The sequence below is a fragment of the Pleurodeles waltl genome, chromosome 11 (genome assembly GCF_031143425.1).
Source record: "Pleurodeles waltl isolate 20211129_DDA chromosome 11, aPleWal1.hap1.20221129, whole genome shotgun sequence".
Classification (NCBI taxonomy): Eukaryota; Metazoa; Chordata; class Amphibia; order Caudata; family Salamandridae; genus Pleurodeles; species Pleurodeles waltl.
Genome location: NC_090450.1, coordinates 985,985,654 through 986,013,296, shown reverse-complemented (window position 1 = coordinate 986,013,296; position 27,643 = coordinate 985,985,654). Strand labels below are relative to the sequence as shown.

Genomic DNA, 27,643 nt, shown 5'->3' with positions numbered 1-27,643 from the left:
ACTAGAGTGGGTGAGTGTCATACATAAAGAATTATTATTTTTCTTTATGAGGTACAGCTTGTCTTTTTTCCTAGTGAGGGAACTCAATTCTAGCCTGGCCGGGAACATCATGCACAGAATCTGAAATCTCCACCTGCATCAACTAGGGCCAGCACACGGATGTTTCCAATCTAGTTTCATCCCAGCAATGGAGCATCATTTGCTGCTCTTTCTGGCCCCTCCACGCCCTTTATTTCTCAGTTTTGTGTCTTTATGAAGAGCGAGGGAAGAAGATCTTGTGATTGCCGCCATTCGTGGTGCACCAGGTGGCACTTTCCTCCACAGGCAAACCTTGTGAGTTAAAGACCCTCACCTTCTCCAGTGCCCCCACTGGTGTCTCAGAGGGGGATTGGGCATGTGCCTATGAGCTGAAAGCAGAAAGGATCCACGGTTTACAAGTCATCAGCTCTAAGGCAGCTGTTCTGTTTGATTGTCTGTGACTGTCGCATTGTGCGGACAGGTGTAGGTTTGTGCCTGTTTGTGTTTGCATTTGTGTGCCTCGGTCTATGCATATGTTTGTGTTTAAACTCTCAATGTATTCGTTTGGATTTGTCCATAAAATTGTGTGAGTCCATTAATATATCTTTGTGACTGCAGCCTGGGTGTGTTGGTGTGCCTGTTTTTGTCAGCATTTGTAATATGTGTGTATTGTGTGGATGCCGTGTGTTGCTGACATCAGCAGTGACTTATGCTTTAAAGCTTTGAATGCAGGAAGTCATGGAAATACTTACCTTCCTGATCTCAGTAAATACAGAGCCAGAAAATGGACTGAACAGTAACAAGCTATTTGCAGTGCTTGGAAATAGCAAAATCTGTACTGGTAGGAGCTATGTAAAAAAAACATCTCAGCTTTAAAAGAGTCCACTATGTCATTCAAATTTAACGCGGTAGCACACACCTACCTGAGTAAGCAGATTACGTGTACTAATACAATATGGTTCAAATGCTGAGGATCACATTCCCCAACAAGCACTGCTCCTCCCCAAAAGATAGGCCTTCATACTGCGAGAGCACCCAGCCAGTGTCCCCACACCCAGCCAGTGCCCCCACATATTGTCTTAGCCCTCACTGCACTGACCACCTTACCCACTTTTGGCCCTCCTTCACCACTTCATCCATCCACGCGCTCAGCCAGTCATCCATTCATTCATTCATTCATTTAATGACTGACTCATTCCTGCGTTCACTCACTCCACATTCTCACAAACATGGGTACATATTTACCCCTCCGAGAATAAGTATTTTTGCTAACGAGAACACATGACCAACAGACTTTGCCAATGCTTTTGTTGAAAGCAGTGTGTTAGCATCTTGGAACAGTAAAGAATGAGAATGTCTTACAAGGCCATTCGAAAGTGAATGGCATTTGCCACTTTTCAGTAAGAATAAAAAAGGGGTAACCCAGGTCTAAGGCTGCCACCTGTACAAACACAGCATTGTCAAACCTAATAGCTCCGAGGGCGGCCATTAGAGGCCAGGCCTACTGGTTTTGCTGATGCTTAGTACATTAGACGTTAGCAAAGACCTTTTGACTTTTAAAGTACATACATAACATACTTATTTATATAGGGCTTTGAGTCAACCCTCTTCATCCATTGGTCTGCTATTGTGTTATTTGCATTTTCCTGCCACCAGTGGGTCTGCCCACTTCAGCCATTGGCTAACTTTACTGTGAGTGACAGCATTCCACCCTTTTACAAGGAGCCCATCCACACACAAAACAGTTCCTCTAAGTGCCAGGGAGTACTGTGGCAATGCGTGCTTTTTTGCTCTAGGATAAAAAGATTTAAGATGGTGAGGGCAGCTTTCCCAACAATTAAGTGTTTAAAAAACATGACAAAACCACCCCAAAGACCAACACCAAATCTTCTTTGCCAACACTTCTTGTGATCATATATTGAATGTGTACTGGAAAGTTCTCAAAAAGTTGTTGTCGCTGAGAGACCTGTAGGTCTGAGTTCAAGTGACCACACATCAGACATAAGCAGACACAAGAATGACTTATCCCCACCCATCCTGGCCTCTCTTGGAACTTGCCCTCTACACTATTGGCAGGACCACTGGAATTATACGACTGTGTAGCTGCAGCAATTTTCGCATAGTTATAGATTTGCTGCATTTACCACATAATGTGCAGATTTTAACCATAAAAATTGTTTCAAGCTCAAATGGTCAAAAGTTACTAAACCTTCAGCAACACGTGTTGCAGCACAGTGGAAGGCTCTTTGCAAAGCTGGACCGGCCACCTTTCTATTGCTTATTGCTACATTTGGGTGTTAAAATTGTACTAATAATGTGCAGCCAACGCCCAGGCACTGTTACCAAGTTTAAAAATGAAATAATGAGGTAATATTATCACAAAATGCTGCACGTAATACTATTACAAAATGTCCAGCATTATTCCACATAATATGGCTATTCTGGCCGCATAATTTTATTTTACCCTGCCACGTAATTTGGCCCTGTGTTGGCGCATAATTCCAGTGGCCCTAACTATGGGTAAGCATGCCCCCTCTCAGCTGCCACACAGAAGGTGACAGATTGCAGAAACGCTACTGTACCCCCGAAGGCTTATTTTGACAGAGGCTGTGGAATGCGGCGTGTAAACAGACGGCTCTCAAGCCCCAGTGTTACAACCTGCACCGGCTCTGAGGGACAGAAAGGGCTGATTTTCAGACTAACCTCTCACGGGGCAAATCCGGCCCGTCACTGCTTCCCCTTCGCTGTTTCCTCACATCAATCATGTTATCAGAGCACTGTAAACACCGGCTCTCCGAGCCAGGGCTGAGGAGGGGGCTGCTCACTGGACCCACATGCAGGCACCCCACAGGCACAAAAACCTATAACGAAATCTGTGCATTGTTCTAGGGTGCGGGCACCAGGGCTGGGTGACCAGATGCAGGCCTCAACAGGAACCGCCACATTTACAGAAATCTGCACAGTGGTCTAGGAGCTGCCTCTCCTTGGGCATCAGGGCTGGAGACGGCAGGACAGAGCCACCGCACAACCAGGCGGCAAAGTGCAGGCCTGCTTCAGGGGAGCTCACCTGACCTCTAGGAGGCCTCTGTCTTTCCATACTCCATCCCCTGGATAACCACAGGTTTAACAAGAATCTGGCTCAGATCAGGGAGAAAGTCTCTGACGCTTCTTTTAACTCTCAGCTAGTAACTATCACTTTATGCTAGGGCAGTGGTTCCCAACCTTTCAACCTTTTGACTTCTGTGGACCCCCCACTTCATCATTACTGGAACCCGGGAGTCCCCACTGAATCATTACTGGAATCTGAGGACCCCCTACTGGGTCATTCCTGGAAGCTGGGACCCCGGCCTAAAACATTGTTGATGATTTGTACACACAAAATACAGAAGCAAGCATTCCAACCAGACACAAATGATACCACATTTTATTTAATTTGCAAACAAATAAAAAAAAAAAAACTTAAATTTTAAAAGGAAGGTTGGAGCTTCTCTAAATTCAATTAAAGCCACGCATCATCCATATTATATTCTGTTAGATGCACCCGCACTGCTCCCACAAAACAATCTGAGGATAGTAATTTAATTTTTAGCCTCCAATTTCAAATTCCTTGACCTTTACAGTACGTTTTAAAATTTTCAGTTGTGCATTTGGCCATTTATTTATATAGATGCTATTAATCTGTTAATATTAGTTTAATTTTCTAAGGAGTCAGGGACCCCCTGAGGAGGCTTTGCAGACCCCAGGGGTCCCCGACCACAAGGTGGGAAAGACCTTGTGTGTTTCCAGGACTGGTATAAACTAAGGGACTTTGAAGTGTTAACTCATTTGGGAGAAATTACACTTAGTGCCTACTGGGGTAGAAACTGGTCTTTGTATTTAGGAGGGATAAGAAATTCAAGGATAGATGTACAAAGATTAGTAATAGCGATTTTTTGCAAATCCCTATTTGGTAATCACAATTACCGATGTACAAAAGTAATATCTGGGCCATTAGAGATTCGTAGTGGGCCGCAAATACACATTCCTAATGAATATTAATGAGGTAAGTAGCAATTTGTGACCCACTAGGATTTGCTACCATCACAGGGACGGTGGCTGGGGTCAGCAGACCACTATGCAGGGATTGAGGTTAAATAAAGCAATCATTTTTTTTTAAATGCAGTCTGTTTTCCTAAGAGGAAAACCGGATGTTTTTAAAAACAAAAAATGAAAGATTCATTTTTCAAGGGAAGGCAGTGGTCTGTGGGACCACTGCCAGCTCTTAACAATATACATATATATATACATATATGTATATAATATATACATGGTACTAGCTTTCACCCGAGACCACTAATTAAAAGTATTCCATATGGTGAATTTATTCGCATCAAAAGGAATTGTTCTAATGAACAAGATATGGATAAAAGATTTGCAGAAACAAGACAAAGATTTATGAATAGAGGTTATAAATTGAAGGCAATAGAACAAGGTGAAAAAAGTAAGAACAATGACACAAGCACAGGTACTGGTGAAGAATCAGAAAATGTCAGAACAATCAATGACAAAGAATGATGAGTTAAGACTTATCATGGACTATAGTAAAGAGAATCAACAGATAATCAACATACTAAAGAAATATTGCCATCTGATCCAAAGAGATAATGACATTGGGCAGCGAATAGGTACCTATTCTTCTATTACATATAGGAAAGAACCATCACTAAAAGACATGCTAGTGAGAAGTCATTTTGAGACAACAAATATGGTAAATTGGTTAGTGGATGCAAACAAGGGCTTTCTTTGTTGCAGAAAGTGCAAAGCGTGCAAAATTGGCTGCAACAAAAAAGCGATAACAGACTTTCAGGGCAAAGAAATTGTAATTAGAGATAGAATCACATGTGAGACAAGCTTCGTGGTCTATGTCATAGAGTGTAGATGTGGTTTTAGGTATGTTGGGAGTACCATATGTCCTCTAAAAAAAAGCGCATTCTTGAACACATTAAAGCGGTACAAAATGATGACTGTACCTATGCCATGACCAAACACTTAAAGACCCACTCGGAATTAAATTGGCTACATATGAAATATTATGGGATTGCGACAATAGCGAAACATGAACGAGGAGGGGATAGAGTCCAAAAGCTGAGACGCTGAGGCTGAGTCTAGGTATATCATCAGATTAAAAACGAAGATCCCATTTGGGATCAACTGTGACGAGTAATTATACTGCCACTTGTAAACATAAAATGTATTAATATCAAAAATTAGTAATTGAAGAAATAAGTAAATTGCAAGTACAATATGTAGTGAATTGAGAATTGGAAAAAGAATACAAACTGGGATATGAGCCCTAGTAGGTAGCTTAAAGGAATATTTAAATCATTATTACGTTTGTGGATTGATAGAGTGAGGAAGATATAATAACAACATATATAGACATCTGTGGTAATTGGAAAATAGTTGAGTAAAATTGGTTAGAGTATATAATTCGAGAAATTGCCATTTGGAAATATAAAATGAACTAAGATCTAAAATTAGTGAATAAAGAAATAAGGAGGTTGTAGAGAATTGAAAAATGACCAAAAAAGAAAAAAATAGGGTATGATACTACTAGGAATCATAAAAGAACATATAAGTCATTAGCATATATGTGGATGAGTAAATTGAGAACGATATAGGAATAACACACATAGATACTTGCGGTATTTGGTAAAATTGATGTATAAAATTGGCAAGTGTGTATACTTTGAGAATTATGTAGAATGATCTGTGTTTTTAATTTGTGTAATATATATGCTTTTTTTGTTGGTTGGGTGTTTTAGAGGGTTTGAAATTAATGGGGTTATTTGGTGAGAGAATATTTTGATTTACTTACATTTAAATGTTGTATAGATATTTTTAACAACTACATATCCCAGAATGCCACATAAAGGCATGAATGAGATGAAAAGTATAAACAGAGCACTTAATGGATTGGTCAATTACCGTGATCAAGACCGTGAAGGTCGAAACGCGTTGGTGTCTGTTTGTCTGGTATTATTTCACTTATTAAATGAAGATTTTGTGAAAATCCTGTGAGTGCTGCGTCGTTGACAGAAGTGTCAAGTTGGTGTAAAAATAAATTAAGGGATAGGTCCTTCCTTGGCGCAGGCACCGATATTAAGAGCGTGCCTGAATTGGACCTCTTGGGACGTGTGTGTGTGTGTGTGTGTGTGTGTGTGTGTGTGTGTGTGTGTCTGTGTCTGTCACGTCCTAAAAGTGTGTTCTCACTTCCAAATTGGTTATTGAATTGCAATTTGGGATTAATACAGACCAAAATGTATTTTTTGCAGTTGCCATTCGTGATTGCAAAAATGCTTCGTACATCTAGCCATGAGTGCTTTCAACTTTAGCTTTTGTTGGGCATACATGTCCATATATAGGAGATGGTAAGTGTGTGGAGGCTGTTCAGACAATCAATTTTCATTTACAATTACTGCTTTAGTCAAAGGAAACGCTGGCTCTATACTAGTTCGCTAGTGGTTCCCCATAAGGTTTAAAAAGGTGTCTAGGATAAAACCTTGACGAAACCCTAATAAAGAGGGTTGTAAGAGGGTGCCAGTTTTGAGGCTGATTTGCAAACCGTACTTAGCAGGAAGTTATTTGTAAGGTAAGATCTGAACCAGCTTAGTACATTATCTTCAAGGTCCATTCAGCCTTGTAGGAGGGCGCATAGGACATCATGCTGAATTGTATCGAAAGCTGATGAAGAGTCCGGAAGCACCAGTAAGTATCAGATGCCACTAGTTCGTGAGTGCTGCCTACTATCCTAAAGAAACCGGTCTCTGCGCTAGGTCCACATCTGAAGCCTGAATGAAAATGCCCAGCCATTCGGGGTTTCTTTGAGGGTATTTGCAGGTCAGTTACTCATTTTGCAAGTATATTTGCCAGATACTGAAAGCCGGAGAGTTATGCTAAGTTTGGACTTGTACCCTCTTTCGTTTACACGTCTCCTTGGATCCCTCTGCGTCAAAGGCGGTCTCAATGGTAAGCATTAGAGTGCAGAATTTGGAAAGAAAACTTGCAGATATACTATGTAATGGACATGAGAAACTACAACAACCTCCACAAAAAAACTAGATTGGTCCAGGAAATAAACATTTGTATCACGAAAGGTAAAAATATTCAACAATAGAAAGTGCAGACACAATAAGCAGCAATGAAGCTTGAGGAAAAATCTATATCTCAGGTCAGAACCACCTCGATTTAAAAGGTAATGAACACAATATCCACCTCTAAAAGGAGGGAATTCTCATAAGCATTTTTTAAATGCATTCTGGACAGTGGCGATATGTAAGTAACACCTCCTGATTAAATGACACTGTAGACCAAAATAGGTACAGTGAGACGGGTCCTATGGATACAAAAGGAGATCCTGACATATGACTGCTTCCAACACCCAGTACAAACGAGCTTCCACTTTATCTAAGAAAATATGCTGTGGTAAGACATTCTGTCTTCTAGCAGTTTCAGACTTCTACTGAAGACCATCCATTCCAAATTCCAGTCCTTGCCAACTGGACCCTACTTCCTGGAGGCCGAGTTGCACAAATGAAGGGTTACAGACTACAGACAGGTATATCTCTTCTGCCCGTAGCTCCTTTGCTGCAAATAGTTATTTTATGTGATACTAACATATATGGTAGACATTCTATAACCGAGTTAACCTCAAATCAGCACTTGGGTTTGGTACCTTCTCGTCCTGTTTCTGAACTCCACGGAGCCTGATGTGGTTGTGATGAGTAGAAGCAGTTTGAGGACATTCAATATGTTGGCATTGAGGATTATCTTTGTTATACGTTTGGTGGTTGAGGGAGCAGTTTTGCAATGATGCCTACAAGCTAACTGGTTATCTGGCTTGTACATCATCCAGAGGGTTTGTATCCATATAAATCAACAGTAGGACTGCCTGTTGAGAGTATAGGCATGACACAGTTGGTCCCCTAGCTCCCATATAATTTCTGAGAATAATGAATTTTGGTGGTGGTGGAACACGCAAGAAGGTATTCGAGGCAAGTTACTGTTGAGGAGAAGAACTACCTTGTGGTAGGTAAGGCTTCAATTTGCATCTGGATTCTCCACAGAGGCCCTCTCTGACCGTGGGATGTACGTCACAAAAAGTTTACTGTGAAAATATCTCACTGAGATCGCAGAACAGTGTCCCCAGTGGCTCATGGGGGCTGATGAAACAAGAAGAGACAAATGTAACTGAGCTATTCCACTGAAGGTAGAAGGCTTGGAGGGGGAGTCTGAAGGTTAGACAGGCAAGACGAAAGGGGTTTGCTTGTAAGACGACTGACTACGCTACACTGTCACTTGAACAACATAGATCTGCTGCAAATCCCAAAAAGGGAAAACAGAACTAGATAAAAAGGCAGTGAGTTGTTAACAAATTGGTTTCCACCTCCTATCAGATAGATCCAGTTTGCTATCCATTTTGAATTCCTTTCGTGTAGGATATACCTTTGGTAATTTGTTTGTAACCCTCGCTGTCCTTATTCTCAACTCATCAGCCACTTGAGTTGGCACCATATGTTTATGCAACATTACATTTTAGGTCACGTGCGCAAGCGCTTTGACCTGTTCTAAGTATTGTGGGCTTTTAATCACACCCACCGCACGCCCATCACTTTCTCTCATTTGTGGGTTGCCTTTCAAAAATCCTTTTGTATCATTGGTAAATGCTTTACGTTTGTCCGTCCTTGGGGCGGTTTTGTTACCACCTTGCAGACTGCTCCTGTTACATGGATAATTGCACAATTGCCGATACGTCTGACTGTGAGCGAACTTCTTTCTCCTTTTTTGTCCCTCCTTCGCGCTCACGCAGGCCATAGCGCTTTGAATCGGCTCGCTTATGTCAACTGTTTTACTTTTCGGTTTCAATTTAAGTGGCAAGAAAAGTCCAGTTAGGAATTTACACCGACCCATTGTATTGCAAATGCTTGTTTCCTTTCTCCCCATTTAGGCTCTCATCTCCTTTCTTGTGGGCAACTTAATATTTTTTTTTTATAATCTGCTCTCCTTCTTCCTTGCCCGTCCCTTTTGGTCTCCATTACCCAAATCCATGGTTTTTCCTGTCCTCCCCGACCTTCAATCTCATGTCCGTTTGCGACTTTTCTCATTCGTTTCTGCTTTCAGTTTGGAGCCATGGCAGAAATGAAAAACAGACAACTACACCCTAACGTCTCTGTTTTCTCTGTTTTTATCTTTTTCTTGTTATTTTTCCTTCGATTGTTTGAAATTATTGAGTGTTTGCAATTTCTTCTAAACCTCAGACCAAGGATTTGATTTGTCTTTATGATATTTGTAGCCTTTTCTCTACATTCAAATCGGTAGGTTCTCTAAATTAACTTTTCACCAGAGACGAACCTTGTCAGGCTGGTTTCAATAACTTCTAATTCGCTATGTTGTGTGTTTTTTTTTTTGTAAAACGCATAGTCACACTCTTGATTCACCCAGTCAGATTGGCTTTTATTATAAGATTGTGTGTCAATAAGCCAACATCTTCACCCAGCTTCTAGATGTCACTAAAAGAAGTCACTAACAGCCTCTATCGACCTGGTCCTGCGAATTCATGATGCAGATCAGTTTATCATAAAGCATCCTCTGGTCAGCTTTAAAACAGATCAATTTTAGAAATACCTTTAGGCGATGGTCATTGGGCCCTATACACTTCTTCAGCATGTGTTTTTAAACACCAGAGGCTCACCATCACCCTCAGCTGCCCCCTCACCAGGATATGGTTGATGGCCTGACCCAGACTCCTCTCCAACAGTTCTGTCCTCTCAACAGACTTATCTTAAATGACTGTACTGCCAAAACTCCCAACCACCATGGTAACTCTCGCACTTCCATCCAACACCTCAGTCCTACAATCCCTACCATCAGCTCTGACCAGTTTAACCAAAAATACTGCACTCAGAAGGTTTTCCTCTTAAGTTCTTGGCAGCCTGACACATAATGGGCATGTAAAATGTGCCTTCACACGTTACTACACTACTGCACCCCCCTTCCTAATCATCCCTAGCTCAAATCTACACTCCTTCCACTCTAATCAACTACAAACTTATCAAACTGCAACTAGATCACCTAACCAAACAAATTCAAGTCATCCAGAAGATCTACTTCTCTTTCTCCCTTATACAAAAATAAAAACTCTCCAACTACCTCCTGCATTTCCTCTACCCACCGTTCAGCCTATCTGTATGCACACCACCTTTGGTTTCTCTAATTATCCTCCTTCTCAGGTAAACACACTCAGAACCTGGACACTGCCCAACATCATATCCCCACCACTCCAAGAACCAGGCGGCCACAACAGAACCCAAGATCTATTTGCCCAAGCAAACTCAAAAATACCACACCGTCTCGTACCAGAGAGCCGACACCCCTAATCACATTAATGCTGTTCTCTGCAGGTCCTGCTGTTGCGACCGCCACATCTGTATCAGCCCTCACAGTGGACTACAACCTTGATGATTACCTCTGACTCAAACCTGGCTCCCACAACCTTCTGCTCTGTTCTTTTATATTTTACTACCTCTATGCTATAAAATTATACATCTCGACAGAACTAAGAAAGTAGGGGGGATCTGTATCACTCAAGAAAAAGGAATCACTCAAATGCAGAGAGGTAATGTCATTCAATTTCTCCCTTTACCAATATCTCAAAGTTGGGATCACAAACATAATCACTAACCCTCTGACAGCGTAAAGCTTTTAACACCAAGCAGAAAGGAAAAGGACTTCCTGGAAGATTCTCTTGCATACAGCACAGACCCACTCATCTACTCATCCCTTTGCGTGACTATATTTTCCTTGGTGGCTTGAACAGCTGTCAATAAGAGAAATAAGGACACTCATTCATCTACACTTAGATCTTTCTTATATGAAAATCACCTATGTCAACATTGCATCTCCTCACTTAGAAAAAGGGTACCACCTTGGACCTGGTCTTTGCTAAGATGACCTACTTCAAGTTGCACACGCCCTTCGAGTGGAGTGGTCAAGCTCACCTCCTCATCCAAATCTGTACCCCAACAAGCCAAACAAGAAACCAGAGTGGTAAACGCTGCAGTCCTCAAAGGCACTGAAAAAGGCCCCTTGGCCCACTTACTACAAGCAGAGTTCAAGACCAACTAGTAGAGGGATTTCACAACAGGGTGTTGACTATCATATACAACTTCGACCAGGCTAAAAGGACATGAAGGGAATGAACAAATCTGTACCTTCTCAAACTCAAGATGGACAGATATTATATAAAGATCATATACCGTGCAAACTCCTTCTTCCAAAATGCAAAATTTACACATGCATTGAAAAGCCCCCAAGAACTTTTCTAGATCATTCAGCAACAAACTACAGAGGATGCACCACTCCCATCACAGAATCCAAAAGCAATGACCTAGCCTCACACTTCTTAAACAAAGTCATGAAGGGTAGGGATGATATAGCCAAACAATAATCTTCAACTGAAACAGAAAACCCAGATTCCACCAAAAAAACCTTGTAACCACCTGGAATGCTTTCAGTCGTGTTACTATAGAGGTACTAAACTCAGTCACCAATAACACAAAGCCACTGAACTTTGTTTAAGATCCCATGCAATCTCCTCTCGCCAAACATCACTCTGATACCTTCTTCACTTTTTATGTTTAAATTATAAAGTCCTCCTTAAAATGGGGTTCTCTCCCAGATTCTTTAACAATAAGGCATGTTTATCCCCACCTTAAGAATTTCAACAGAACCTAGTGTGCTTAAAAACTACAGACTGATTACAGGCTTCCCTTTCCTCTCAAAGATTACTGAAAGATGTCTAGCCAGCCAGCTAAAAGATACACAAGTAGCAATCATCTAAGTGACCACCATCCTTGGTCACAGCACGGAAACCTCAATTTTAAAAATTGTGAATATTGCCCTATGTCTCTCTCTCTAATAAGGAATATTCTTAGCTCCTAGTTCTTCTTGACCTACCACCAGCCTTTGCATTGGTCAGGCAATTTGTTAATAAAACATCTCATCTTATTTCTGCAGTAAACCTAGGATACTCCACTTTACAGTCGAATTGAAAGCTCCAACAGCCACAGACGCATATCTCTTCCCTACAGAACAGGATGTTACACATTAAACTAAATGTAAACTCTCAAAAGACTTAATTTCTCCTTCTCCCCACCAAACAAAGAACAGGGACTCCTATCCGAATGGTCAAAGCAGTTCATGGGCCTCACACCAAAGACGCTCACCTGAGTTGATTCAAGAAGCGTCAAGCTCCGCAAACTACTCCACCTTGACCTACATATCAAAGAGATGACCACGAATACCAGATTTCAAATAAAGTGTTTTGGCAACTTTAACCATTTCCTCCCAAAACAAGACTTTAAGCTGGCAGCCCAAGTCCATATCATCTCACACGTTTCTATGGGAGTGTGCTTCTGACTGGGCTGCACAGATGTTGCCTAGCTCCCCTCAAAGTAGTACTTCATTCAGCACCCCAAACTGTCTCAAATATAAAAAGTATAAAAAGATCTCAGCCCATTACCCCAATTCTTTCTTCACTGGGCTGGCTACCCATTGTCAGTCACTCTGTGTATAACAGGGGTATTTATTAGAACGAACCTGAATACTTGGTTAAGAAATTGCCTCTCCTGTAGAACCAAAACTTTCTTTGCTCAAACTAAACACCCCAAAGAAAAAGTGTGTTTCACCTTGAAACACTCATACTGTGGAAATGGCCCAAGGATCTGCATTGACACATACTCGACAGGACACATAGAGTTTTACTTTTAAGAAAGATCTGTAATATCTAAAAAGACTTTCATGATCTGTACAGCACATCTGATCTTCTAGAATCCTGCATCTCAAACATAACACTATCTTTTAAGTCCTACATTTTCTACTTTTGTTAAATATTCTTTGCTTCATTCCCTGTTATTCCAGGCCTTTGCTCTGTAAGGCACTTTGCCACCCTGTGTTAAATCAAGAATCTATTTTTTTTTTCAAAGTACCAAAAGATTCAGTTAGTACTGTGTGCAATGTATATACTTAGCAATTCCACAAAGCATATGCAGAACAAGAAAGCTTACAAATTCGCAGAGTTTGAGAAAGTCAGAAGCACTTTAAAATCTTCATTTACCACTCAACAACTTGTGTTTAACACTATATAGTGTATTGTATCCTTTGATGGCTGCTGGTGTAGGTGACAGATTTGAGATTCCAACTCTGGTCTGACATATCTCCTACTGACCCCAGGAAGGACACGGCTTGAAATTAAGAGGGTATCTATTGTCAGCGAAGTGCGGCACTTTGTGTCTGTTTGTGTGGCAAACAAAGGAGAACCTCATTGCAACTTCCCAGGTGTGCAGGCACCACTCCCAGCAGCTTCCCAGCTGTGCAAGCACTGCTCCCTGCAGCTTTTCAGGTGTGTAGGCACCGCTCCCTGCAGCTTCTCAGGGGTTGCAGGCATCGCTCCCTGCAGCTTCTCAGGGGTTGCAGGCACCGCTCCCTGCAGCTTCTCAGGGGTTGAAGGCACCGCTCCCCGCAGCTTCCCAGGGTTTCCAGGCACCGCTCCCTGCAGCTTCCCAGGGGTTGCAGGCACCGCTCCCTTGCAGCTTCTCAGGTGAGCAAGCACTGCTCCCTGCAGCTCCCCAGGTGTGCAAGCACTGCTCCCTGCAGCTTTCCAGGTGTGCAGGCACCACTCCCTGCAGCTTTACAGGTGTGCAGGCACCACTCCCTGCAGCTTCTCACAGGTTGCAGGCACCACTCCCTGCAGCGTCTCGGGGGTTGCAGGCAACGCTCCCTACAGCTTCCCAGGCGTGAATTCACTACTCCCTGCAGCTTCTCAGGGGTTGCAGGCACCGCTCCCTGCAGCTTCTCAGTGGTTGCAGGCACCGCTCCCTGCAGCTTCTCAGTGGTTGCAGGCACCGCTCCCTGCAACTTCTCAGGGGTTGGAGGCACCGCTCCCTGCAATCAGTGAACCAAAGGACCCTAGTGGTCATTATGAGGCTGGTGGTCTCCCCACCGCGGACCCAGCAGTGAAGACCGCTGCATTATGAGATAGACCATGCCGTCAGTACCGCCAGGGCGGTCGGATCGCTGTCGGTGATATTATGACCCAGCGGTTGGATCGCTGTCGGTGATATTATGACCCAGCGGTCGGATCGCCGTCGGTGATATTATGACCCGGCAGACCACCAGGCTTTCCGTGGTGGTGGCACCGCCACGAAAACCCTGGCGGTAACTCACACGGCAACAGGATTCTCCATTCCTGTCGCCAGCAACCTCCCCCCTGCAATGTCCACACATGCACGTACCCTCCCCCCCATTTCCACGCACATGTATGCACCCTCCCCATCCACTTCCACGCACATGCACGCACCCTCCCCACCCAACTGCACAAAACCATACACACACCCCCACTCGCACTCACACATACGCACCCCCTTCCGCAATCATGCACACGCCACCCCACCCATGCGCGCACTCCCCCTCTCTGCATTCATGCACACACACTCCCCCTCTCCGCATTCATGCACACGCACTCCCCCCTCCACATTCATGCACACACACTCCCCCTCTCCGCATTCATGCACACGCACTCCCCCCTCCACATTCATGCACACACCCAGACACTGCATCCATTCATGCACCGACACCCCCATTCGCACACATACACGCACCCAGACACCCCCATTCGCACACATACACGCACTCCCTCCCCCCTTCCTCAATGTGCCCCTTTCAGACAATCAGCTTACCTTTTCTGGCGACGTGGTCGTCCGGGAGGGGATGGGTCCTGGCGTCTTCCGCCACCAGCACTGCACCGCCAACAGGACACCGCCACGTTGTATTACGTATCGTAATACGGCGGGCGGAGTCTTGTTGGCCTTGCGGTGGTAGTGGTGGAACCGCCTCTCTTCCTTTTGTCGGCCAGGCCGACGGGGTCGGATTTCCACCCGTAAACTGGCAGAAATCCTACCTAACTCAAAATATGGTGGGCTTCAGACCGCCAGCACTGGCGGCGGCTGCTTCGACGGTCTTGGAAAAAGACCGCTGAAGTCGTAATGACCACCTCTGTCTTCAGTGTCAGAGAACTGTGGATGCAAGGTTTAACTCACGCCTATCTCAGCCGCTGGTTAGGAAACAGAAAATGGAAGAAAACTGCCCTGTGAAAACACCGCATTACCAACTCAGCCTTTCATCCTCTGGGTGTTGATAAAAATTAGCAGTACGGCAGGGGGCGCTAGTTCGAATTCCCAGATCAGCCTTTCATCCTTTGGGTGTTGATAAAATGAGCACCTCGGCAGGGAGCACTAGTTCGAATTCCCAAACTCAGCCTTTCATCCTCTGGGTGTTGATAAAACGAGTACTGCAGCAGTTTGTCGTGTCTGAGAGCTGTGGTTACAAACACTTGTTTCTAGTGGTGGTTTGTAATAATGTACTTGTCCGAGGCCTCACTGCTTGACGAGGGGGCTGCTCCCCTCCTGCAGCCCCGGCCCCTCATTACTCACTGCGCAGCTCCCGCTTCACACCCTGGCACAGGCCATTTCCACAAAATGTCGTCGCTTAAATGCTTTGCTCTTTAACAAAGGTAAACACTTGTGAAAACCCAGGCGCTGACAGCCCTACAGTGCACCCGGGACTGTAACCCTCCGCCTCACCTGGAACAGCTCATTCAGCGGGAACAAGAGGCATATTTGTGAGAGTATTTACCCGCTGACAGCCATGTCAAGTACGAGAGTAAACAGTATCTCAAACCCCACAACCGAGGCCTATTGTGTGTCCACAAGGCCTGGGAGCACAGGCGGGGCGGCCGTGCGGGCGCAAAGCGCGGTGTCTGCTGGCCTCTGGTGGCCGCAGGAGGCGCTGCAACGGGTGCGCAGACAACCTTTATTGGGGGCACTAAAAAGCAGGGTTCCTCCTGGTTTTGCGGATTTTTTTGTATTTTGTAAACATTTCCATCTGAATTTATCCACATTTATTTTTTGCCCATCTTATTGATATTTATACATATTTATTTTGTTTTTTGAGAATAAATGGACCTGAAATTTTTTATATTTCCACATTCACTTAATTCTTAGCGGTGCACTCACATGTGGATGCCTGTTGCGTTTTAGCAAATTAAGCAGCCACATACAAGAAAACACCAGGGGCGCCCCCCCCCCCCCCCTTAAGAGCGGAGGGGCATTGCCCCGCTAAAAAAAAATGCCCCAGAACGGGAAAAATAAAATGGTAATAAACCATGTTTATTAACAGTTTATTTTTGAGCACCCCGTCCTGAACCGAGTGTCAGGACAGGGCGGGGCAATTGCTGCTCAGTGGCAGCCGGGAGCTGCGCACTTGTTTAAAGTGCGCATGTCCCTTTGGCCGGCCATCTTGCGAAGGCCAGCCTGACATGCACACTTTAAAGCACAGGCCTCCAGTGCTCTTGTGAACTCTGAGAAAGGCCACTCCCACCAATCCTGACGCTGGTTTCATGCTGGTTGCCAGCATAAAAGCAGCGCCAGGATTGGCTTGTGCAGTTTTCCGGGGTCAAGTCGCGTGTCGGAGCCAGGAGAGAAGGTCCTCCTCAGGTAAGTGCCTTTAAATTAAAAAAAAAAAAAAAGTTTTAATATTGTATGTTATTTAAGCTTCATTAGGATATATTTTTTCTTTTATGTTTAAGTCTCCTACATGCCCGCCTGCACAGCTATAGACTTAGCACGTGTGACTGTCAGTAGTGTGAGCCCTCCAGAAGAAAACCTATTTTCTGTATTTTTCCATATTTAAAAATAAATACAGAATGGAAAATAGGTTGTTTTCTCTCTACATTTATCCGTAAAAATTAATTTAAAAAACGGAGCACTGGTAGCCTTAATTATGATATTAATGGTAATCCTTTGGAAGTAAAGGCTGCTCAATATATGCATGCACCCAAAGAATATTTATTCAGAACCGGAGCATTATGGGTGAAATCTGTACATCGAGATAAAATTATATTAAAAAGGCCTGCTGAATATTAGCACAGTTGTTTCTGAAGGAAGAGTTTAATAATGAGCCAGCAGTTCAGTGAATATTTCCGCTGCTATGAAATAAAACATTAAGAAGGGCTGTTCACACGTGCATTAACGCGTCCGAAGGTCAAACAGTCACTGTATAATGCCTGAGAGATTAATTCATAGTTATATACAGGGCCACCGGAATTATGTGGCTTTGGCAATTTTCACAAAAACAGATTTGGCGCATTTGCCACATAATTCATTATCTCCCACATGATCTGCAGATTTTAACAAAAAAATCATAATAATTGTAGCTCAAACTGTTCAAAAGTTAGTAAAAATGCAGCAACACGTGTTGGCCCGCAGCGATGGCTCCTTTTGCAAAGCTGGACGGGTCAACTTTCTGTTGCTTATTGCTTTATTTGGGTATTAAAATGGTACTAATGGGGTGCAACCAAAGCCCAAACAGTGTTACCAAGTTTAAAAATGATGAAATATTGAATTAATATTATTACAAAATGTGCTGCATTACGCTGCATGAGTTGCCTTTTCTTGCCGCATAATTTACCAAACTCTGCCGCATAATTCGGGCCTCTTCTGCCGCATAATTCCAGTGGCCCTGGTTATATAGTGCCGGTATGTATGCAGGGTGAACTTCGCCTGGGACAACCGGAGGCAGATTCACATAGGCGAGGAGACTTGCAGAGGGTAGTACCCAAAGTAGAAGGACGCGTCACTTCTGCCACAATGAGAGCACAGACGTTGCTCAGTACATATGCAGACCATGCATCATTCACACAAAGAAGGGCACAGAACCTAGTTACCGAGACAGCCCAGGAGAGTAGAACTTGCGCTATAAGGTCTGTGTGAAGCTATACCTTCAGGCCATTACTTTGAATCTGTTTACAGCGCTGGCGTTTTTTTACGTCGGGTTTTATATACTGCACGAGGCTCAAAAAGGGTTGTAAAGCAATCGGTATAGGTAAAGCACTGAGCAGATACATATACATTTATCTAGGCTTAATGGTAGGAATGAGTAAAGCACCCATGGTGTAGTGTAAAACTCTGCAGGTAACATACACAAGTGCATAGTCAGTGTAAAGTGCCGAATCCACTGACGTCATCTGTCCGATGAAGAGAACATCAGTAAATCATCCAGTATGACACAGGGCTCGAGGCGCTAGAACTGCGGCACAAGAGCGTCAGCTCATGTCTGAGGGCTCCTTGGGCGAGTCTGGATGTCACTGCGGGGGTTGAGCCCCGCACCCTGAGTGGGGCCTGGCAAAGCTTGTTTGAGAGTTCCTTTTAGCTTCTGGGAAGTGGTCATCTGAGCCTAGAACTGAGTGGGCTCCTCCTGACAGCCAAAATGTAAGATTTCAAATACTGCGCACAGTGGTTTCAACATGCACCACGGACCGGCCTCTAGCATGTGCACAGTGGGCCTAGGCCCAGGGCGCCGAGCTCCAAGGGGGCGCAGGAGCGGCCTGCTGCAGTCTCTCTCTGACCTGGTCCGAAGAAAAGTGGGTTTAAACGCTGTTGGCACCAAGTCCGCATGTTGTCTCTGTTTCTTTTCATGGAGTTCCCCTCACCTACGCCAGGTATGGTCTTGCCCAGGGCACTCTCGAGCAAAGCCCAGGTCTGCATGCACCTGGCTGCAAAGGGAACTGATTTCAGGGAAATCAGAGCTGGACTGATACGGTCAGCGGGCTTGCTTGCTGACCGGTAAGAGACTACAACCCCGTCCGCTGCTTGGGGGCTGAGGGATGTCCTTGCTGTGCGGATGGATGGTTGAATGAACAGTGGCTAGCTACAGGTGATGTCCCAGCTACCGCTGGCCACAACCACCCGTGGAATCACTGCTCAAGGTCCCTGCTCCACTCAGACTCGACATGCTGTTCTCCATCGCTTATTGAACGCAACAGACAACTTATTTAATGACCTCAGTCTCCGTGTGATCCTCGGTGTTACCCCAACTGATACTCCCCTCAATGTCTTGGGCGACTCCGATGCTTCCCTAAAGAACATTCATTTAGGACACGCTCTGTTCAACCAACTCCCACCGACCCCTTCCATTCCCCAAACAGGCACGCGGCCATCTCACAGCCACCGCAGGCCCCTGGAAAGTACTCTCGCCTGTGAGTCACTGAGTCACACAGCATCATCCATCCTGGATGCTCGCAGCGCCTTGCCCACATTAAAAAAAAAAACTGACACAACCCAGGACTATTTCAATCAAATCCATAAAGGTCTCATCTTTCAGTTCGAAAACCCTTCTTCAGAATGTTGAATACACACTTGGCAACCCTCAATTATTACAATCTGTTCAAACAAACCCTCACCCCATCCTGTTCTTACCCCCCCCCCCCAATTCCTAATCATGGATCCCACCAAGCACCTGTGACCTAAAGATGCCAACGAATGTCTATCGAGGGATATTGTGAAAATCCCGTCCTCAAGAACATATCAGCGCTTACAGAGAGGCACTCGAAGCATTGGCTTAGCATGTTGACATGCTACTGTGATCTCACTTCCGCTCTAAAACCCGGCTCACAGAACTCTTTTTGTGTCATTAACCTTCTCTTCACACGAGCATCACCTCATCCCAGGACACCCTCACTGTACTGGCTATGTGTGTCGAATATTCCTTTCGAAATAGTTACCATAAGAAAAACATATGTTTTCCACCATTCCCTTCCATTGTCATGCATGTACCCTCCATTCAAAATCACCCACCCTAATCTACTCTACAGCCCTCAACAAATGCAACCCCTTTATCTTCAACGAATAAAGTTTGTAGCAAAAGGTCCTTCGATCCTTAAAGCCAGCCCCACGCCACACGCGCTTCCTAGACAAGCCAGGTCATCAGAGACCAATCTCAGGGAGTCACAAGATTCCACCAGGAGAGAGGAAGAGCTCAACCTTCATGTTCTTGATGCCGACATTAGTGAACTCCCCGCCTGCAGCTCTGCGAGGAGACAATTTCAGGTTCAGAAAACAACTCATGACCCATCACAATTCACTCAACTGCTCGTGTCCCCACCTGCGCCTTGTTCCTGATGCATCGCCCTACGGACATATCTAGCAGATTCCCACCCGCCTTCCTCTCCACATGCACTGAGAATCCCTTGTTTCTAACTGTGTAAGCTGTTGCACATCACCAGCATCTAAAGTCCAAAGCTGATTTTAACGTCCTTTTCAACCACACTCTCATCCCTGGATCTGGCACGAATTGCCTTGGAACTGAGGTTGTACTACCATCGCTAAAACAGGGGAAGGCCGCCTGGTACTCAACCAGTCGACTTGTTATCTCTTCTGTATCAACCATTAACTACCTCCAATCCTAATTTGGGTAACTTTACTCCAAAGAAATTAGTCTCACAGGGATCTGGAACTTTCCCATTTTTTTCGATCAGTTCTCCTGTATGGTCATATTATTGATCGCTCTGAGACATGCGACGCAGACAATGACGAACCCTGCGTCTGATCCTAGTGTCTGACTGTCTCTGGCACGGCTTGGAAGGGTTTCCTTCCTTTCTCGTCATTTGTGATCTTGGTGACAGTCACACTTGCCAATGAACCCCCTCCCGGTCTCACGATTCAGTCCTGTATACTCAGTCTCTTGGTGAATGAATTCCATTGGTTTTCTAGATCACATACTTGCTCACAACACACTCGTCCAGCGCATAGTTCTGCAAGAATCTGTCTGACGCACTGCCTTAGGAAACTGGGTGGGGCTCTGTTACTAGATGCTAAACTTGTCTAAAAGTGGAAAAAACACTTTCCAGCAACAACAGCTCATGCCTCTCTCCTACGGCAATCACCACCCTCCAAACATTGCCTCCATCTGTTCAAGTTAGGAGCCTGGAATCCTGCATAACCTTACCACGCTGCATGACGTCACCACTTGCGTGAGAACAGCAATGTTTCAGCAGCTGGAAAACAGCACCTTACAGGCCAGTCCCTGTTCAATTCATTGGTGATGAGCACGACCATGCACTAGGTGGGACTCTGGCCCCCTCCCCCACCACATGAGGGGCGAAGTCGGCGATATAGAACTTAGCAGGAAGCCCTCGCAACTCAATTCGCTGGCACCAAGCTGGACGTCTGTCTACCAAACACAGAGCTCAGTACAAAATCTACTGCCAAGTGTTTCAAGAAATCAAAGTGTAGACCTCGCTAAATATCTTAAATGGTTGTACTCCACTCCCCAGCCCCCACCCTACATTTCATTTAGACCCCAAATTTCAATGTTAGTAGGTTTCAAAGTACAGTGTTCAAAATGCAATCAGAATCTTAAAAAACAGAAACTGTTGTCTCAAGCGCTTCTCGTGTCCAATGTAATCATGGGCCATAAATCAGAGAGCAGGGATTGAATGCAGACACCACAGAACATGGCCTCAGGCAAATTCCTAAATGTATCCAAACCGTGAAGGGGGGGTGCCCCAATATTAGTACAAAGGCCAGTGGCTTTGGAAGCTGGACTATGGCTGCAGGAGGCAGCTCATAAGGGCCTTCTAAAACCAACATTTACGACCTGACTTACGTTTTTCCAGGGGGGTCCTTCATCCAGAATATGTCATCGCTTGTAATCCCGTATTCCTTCGCGCCTCTGACCTAGAGACAAAAACACGAATTGAGAACTGTGTGGGACATCAGGCCTCAAACATTCATAGTGTTATCCACAGTGTCAAGATGCAGCTAAGTGGGGCCAGATGGGCTGTTCAGCCTCCCCAGAACAAACACCACAGGTCAGAATCAATGGCTCAGCAGATCGCTCTTTTACACCAGTGTGCCTGCCCCTCGGTGACTCGTTGGTAGATGCGGAGGATCAAGGGCACATCCCTGAACTGTTGAAGAAGTGGTATGATCCGAGCTCTTTCAGAAATCTGAACAGTGAGGCTCTGCCAGACCAGCAGCCCATGCACCGAGTCAGCAGAAGTCTATTTTGACTTTATGTTGCCCTCCTACGGCCCTTTTCATCTCCACCTTTCTGTCGATTTCTTTATTTCACTCACTCACTTGCAGACCCCTCGCTGATTCAAGGGCACCGCACTGATCTCCCCTCACTACTTCCCAGAGATGTGTTTTTTTGCACAAGAATCGAGGTGGGCCGCGATTTCAGCATGCACCATTAAAAAAAAACAGTTACTCAGCACAGCATGCTCTTACTGTACAACATACAACTTTAGGGTACAAAGTGAGCCGGCATCCTCGCCTTCCTGCCACTGTCTTCCCCTCCCTCCCGCTCCTTCCGTGCATTTGTCTCCATCTCTTAGCACTCACATACCCAGGGGTTCCAGCCAGGAATAAGAATGTGAAACACAAATACTGTAATGATTTTCATCCGCTACAAAGAATAGTTTAGTCCTTTTGGCATCAGGAAGATGGAGACTGTTCCAATTGGTTGAAACTGATTAGGAACTAAGATAAGAAGATTGATGGGTTGTTTAATACCAAAATCCCAAACACCCAAGAGAGGAAACCCTGGATGGCTGTAAGAAAACCTCGCTCTATTATGAATAAACATAAACGATTTGGCTGCAGAGCTGAACGGTGGGTGGGTGGTCAGGCACAGAAGTGAAACAGGAGAGCGCCAAATAAGCTGTACTCCAGAAGGAGCAGAACAAATGTAGTGGTATTTATTTATTTGAGTTTACGTAGCTCCAACCAGACCCAAAGGGGTAGCAGAGGGATCTGTACAGAACTGTTACATGAATCACAAACTGGTACCTGGTCACTGAAGGATACATCAAGTAAAAAGCTGAAAAACCTTAAATGTTGTACCTGTAGAGTAACAGCTGACAAACAATAGCCAACAGGTTAATCAATCCATCTATCCATCCATCCATCTATCCATCTATCCATCTATCCATCCATCTGGGTGTCTATTAACTCTCACCAGAGTTAAAACATGAGTCATGTTAGAGGCTCAACCGTGTAAAACTGCTGAAATTCACCAGTCATGTTTTAAAATGCACACAACACAAGCCATAATTCATAGCCGTTCGCCTTATTGTTTTACAGATAACAGTTTTTGTGTATATATGTCCTGTTGGCAAAAATGTGTTTTTGCATGATGGTAGATGGTGAAATAAATGTTTTTCTGTTTTACTTTATTTTACAACCCTCACTGCACACAACCTTCGTGTGCACTGTGGTTGGCGGCGGGGCTTGGCTTGTGGCCAGGCCCTACACCAAACCCATACTGGCCTTTGACGGTGTGCTGTGGGGGCTGGGTTCACAGGTCTGGCTTGGGCCCTGTGCCCAACGCTCCACCCAGCTTGGCCACCCAGCCCACACTGGCCTTTTACAGTGTGCAGTGGGGGCTGGGCACAGGGGTCTGGCCTGAGGCCTGGCCCTGCGCCCAATGCCCTCTGGCCACCAAATCGCACTGCACACAGCAGATCTCCTACCTCCTGCCTTTCAAGCAAAGCAGACACTTACGTGTTTGGCTTTGCTTGTGTGTGTTTTTTTTTTTTTGCAGTGCCTAAAACTCGCGAGCTGCTTTCAACTCACAGGAAAGGCATAAAATGTCTGTTGAATCCAGCTCCAACAAGCATTGGCACAGCCAAAAGATCTCACCTTTGGGACCTTATTAGTGCTTAACCATGCAGCACATGGGTGCATGGTTAAGGGTTTAACCATGCAGCACAGAAACAAGAGGGCGCTGATCTCGAACCCTAAGGCTCTTGATTTGCAAATAGAATTTGTGGAGTGATGAGCGCCCGAACCTCGCCTCTTCCTTCATTCACTACTCTAGAGATGTATTATTTATCCGCTGTGTAACTTTCTGCCTTACTTTTGCCAAACAAGACAAATCAGTGAATTATGATTCCAGAGCTGTCTTTGCAGTGTACTAGCCCCCCCCTTCACAGCCCCCTCCTCCATCTCCAACCCACCCCTTCTTTTTGCGTGTTTCCTAGGCAGGAGATGCTTGTCAGTTTTACTGTAATGTGACATTTTATGAGCCGGCTGACTGCCTTCATCAATAGGAATTATGCACAAAATCCTGTGTGGCTCTGTGGGGGTAAAGGGGGGGGGGGGGGGTTCGGGAGGGAAAGGGGGGGGGGGGGGGTTCGGTAGGGAAAAGGAGGGGGGGATGTTGGGGGGGGAGAGGGGGAAAGAGGTGGGGGAAGGAAAAAGCGGGGTATGTTGCATTAGCCGCACTTCTATAGCATGACTCGCCGTCAAGAGACCACTTCAGAGCGCTACCGACCAGCTGAAAGGTTCTTGTATGCAGTTGATATGGATATGGTGTTTGATGGTAAATGGAAAATACCATTTTGGGTAAAGTTGATAAAACAAACAATGTTATCTGCACATTTGTGCGGAGCGCTGTTGTGGTGTCGTGGCACTGACTCTCTGGAGGGATTGCTGGTCTGGTTAAAAATGGTGGGTGGTTGTAATATGACCTATATGAAAACATTTAGGTGGGATACATACACATTGCCAGGTGGTATCATGGTGAACTTGATGCTACATGTGTGCAGTGTTTATAGAAGTAGGTGAGAGGAATTAGTGCTGATGAGAACAGGAAAAAAGTTTAGTCATGTGGAGCGCCATGCCTAAGTATTTTTCTAGTTCACGTCTGTGGCAAAGGTTAGACATGACAGGGATAAATCACTATAAATCTCTCTATTCTCTAATAAGACAAACTCATCCAAGCCTTGAGAGGACTCAATGCCAAATAAGGGTCTGGCATGATTATTTGTGATCTGCCATCAGGCTGCCCAAGCACTTGGTTTACCGCCTGCATCCTTGGCCCAGCGGCGCGTGCCAGCCAGGAAGGCAGCGAACTTTAGCAGGCCTACCATGCAAAAAGAGGGTGTGCGAGACGCCTAGTCAAAGTTGCATACTTCAGCCGGGCGCAGTATTTCCTAATTAGTCTAGTTTTCTGTCTGCCGAGAAACGAGCTGGCATCCGTGTGTCTTTTTAACGATCAGGCTTCACGGCACCAGGTGTCACCAAGATTTCAACGCTTAACACTCAGTTGCGTAAAACATTGTAGACGTGTGGTGCGCTAGGTTCTTGCTTGCAGCTGTATCTTCCATTGAAACAAATTAACAACTTCCCGTTCTCTATGAACGTCACAGTTTTGTTCGAAACCAGATGGGAGGAGGGGCCATCACACACTGTAGCAGGATAAGGAAGAATGACATAGTGTGATGGCCAATAAAAATGTTTGCGACTGGGGTTAAAGACAAAATCGAAACCAGATAGGAGGAGGGGCCATCACACGCTGTAACAGGAAGAATCGTGACGTAGTGTGATGGTCAATAAAAATGTTCTCTTCGTGATATCACCTGTGAGGGAACTAAGCACACAAAGGAGGAACATTGAGAAAAATGCACCAATCAAAAGGAAGCATTTAGGACAAGCACAACAAAGAACGAATGGCAAAAGTGGGCGTGGTTAAAGCCCATAGACTAAATACAGTATGTCTTGCAGACAGCGGTGCGCACTGCCTAGGCTCGACCTAAAAATGGCCTGTGTCGAGCTCATAAGTCAGCTAGACTTGCAAGTTACACGCTAAAAGTTTAAAAAATTTTTCAGGTTGTCCTTGGATTTCCCACGTGTCTGGGAAACACACACAAAAAGGAACATTTAGAGAAATTACAAAGAACAGCATGATTAATGGCTTTCAATAATAGGCATTCACAGGGTGTGGGCGACAAGGGAAAGTGACCCTGAAACCAGAGGCATTTAAGCTCTTTTTCGAAAAACTAGTGAGGAGGGTCTGTCCTACTAGCTGGAGGATCGAGTAACCAACCCTAGGTGCACTTCCTATCAACAACTGCTTGAGAGTTATTTTGTTTCGGAAGGACGTGTATTCAAGGAGGGTGTCAGAGATCTAAACTTATCAGCGACTGCCAGAGAGGACTAGTTATGAGCCAGGTTGTTTGCTATTCCCGAATGAGGAATTTTATGGACTATGCAGGATAGCTATAATATGCCACTGGACTCATTGGAAAGACATGTAAGTGTGATTAATATTGGAGTAATGTGCAGAGAATTCCAAAGGAGAATTGCAGTGGGGTTTGTGAGCGAAGGGGGTATACTGGACAGTGTGTTACTGTGAAGGCGCACGCTGGGACATTTTCTGGGCTTTCTTGGGTTGTGCTATTCCAACCCAATCTGCACAGGGAGGCGATCGGGATACTGGACAGGCTTCTCCAGGCCCCTTCCTCTTTACAACACAGTCAGCAGTCAACAGAAATACTTATTACACACTTGTGTTCATTGCCAATAAATACACAACAACCATATGGTTGTCTGCAGATGCCCCATTCATCACACAATGGAAGAATAAAGTTAAAGGCATGAGAGAGATGGAGAGAATACACACAGCCTGTCTCACCTCTCTTACATTACTAGAAAATGGTACCCTCATAATTACTACATAGTATATTAATGTTAGAACGGTTATGCCATATGCCAAAATACAGTACTTCGTAATCAGGCCAACACAACCCACCACTACACTGAACATTCCCGAAGTCTTAAACTTGAGTAACACCCTGAGATTGTAGGGATGGACCAATCTAGATAGTTCAAAAATAATAAGGGGTGGGGATCAGAAGTCTCTAATGTAGGAACATAGCCACAGTAAGGTCCATTTCCCACTGGGCCTTGCTGAGGAAAAAAGGCCTTTGAAGTAATCTTTTTTTTTATCTATGTCGAGTTCACCCGTGGAGATGTGAAGGTGGGACTTCCTGTGTTCTGTAGTACCTCTTAAACTATATTAACATATTTACTGTGCCTTGAAGAAACTGCATAGAAGGTGCCTGGGGTAAACAATGTCTACAGTGTGTTTATAGAGTGAACTTAGGGCAGTAAGAAAAACACAAGATCTGTGAACTCAAACGGAAGTCCACAATCTTTTTGAAAAGTTTAAAAAGGAAAGTAATGCGTTGATTGGTTGAAAGCTTAGATATTATTACTCAATATTTGACATTATTAAACACTAATGGTAGAGCGTTTTAGAAAGAGGATAGAGAGATGGGTCATATCAGGCTAGACTTCAAGGGGGGGAGAAAGGTTGAAAAGAAATACCCTGCCTTGGAAAGCACCCAGATAAATCTGCAAAATTTAAATTATTCATACAGTGCTGTTCATTCTTTCTGGATATCTACAATATAAAGGAATCTAAAGATCAGGCACAAGATCAAATATATGTCTGAACTAATGACATTAAAAAAATAAAGATGCTTAGGCAACGAAGAAGATTAACATGGCAAGGTTGGGTTCCCAGATGTCCCTGCCACCAATCACAGGTGCGGGCCAGGCCATCAGCCCAACCCCCGAGATGTCCCAGCAGCTGCACGCACGATCTGGCCATACATCCCCATGGGTGGACGCATGGCGTAGGCTGTGACCATGCGCTACGCCTAACTGCCTGTGCATCCTTCTGAGCCCTCACCCAACCACAGGCCCGATGACTTAGGGCATGATGTACAGGCATGCAGACCTTCAGTATCTCAACAACAGAGTCTACTCTGAAATAGTGCTCTAACGGCTCAATGGCGTACGGGCCACCAGACTTTTGGTGATTCGACCACCCTCCACATTTAGAGTGTGTGGTCGAATGGCCAGTTTTCGCTGTTGGTCACCACGGAGAAAAACCTGGCGAA

At 44.8% G+C, this 27,643-nt stretch overlaps 1 protein-coding gene across 1 annotated transcript in view; it reads right to left on the bottom strand.

The window, feature by feature from the left end:
• The window catches only part of TXNRD2 (thioredoxin reductase 2), a 355,985-nt gene that overhangs the window by 241,377 nt on the left and 86,965 nt on the right, over positions 1–27,643 (bottom strand). The window contains exon 8 of the mRNA XM_069215297.1: positions 21,556–21,626. Within this exon, the coding sequence (XP_069071398.1) occupies positions 21,556–21,626 (71 nt within the window). The remainder of the gene's footprint in view (positions 1–21,555; positions 21,627–27,643) is intronic.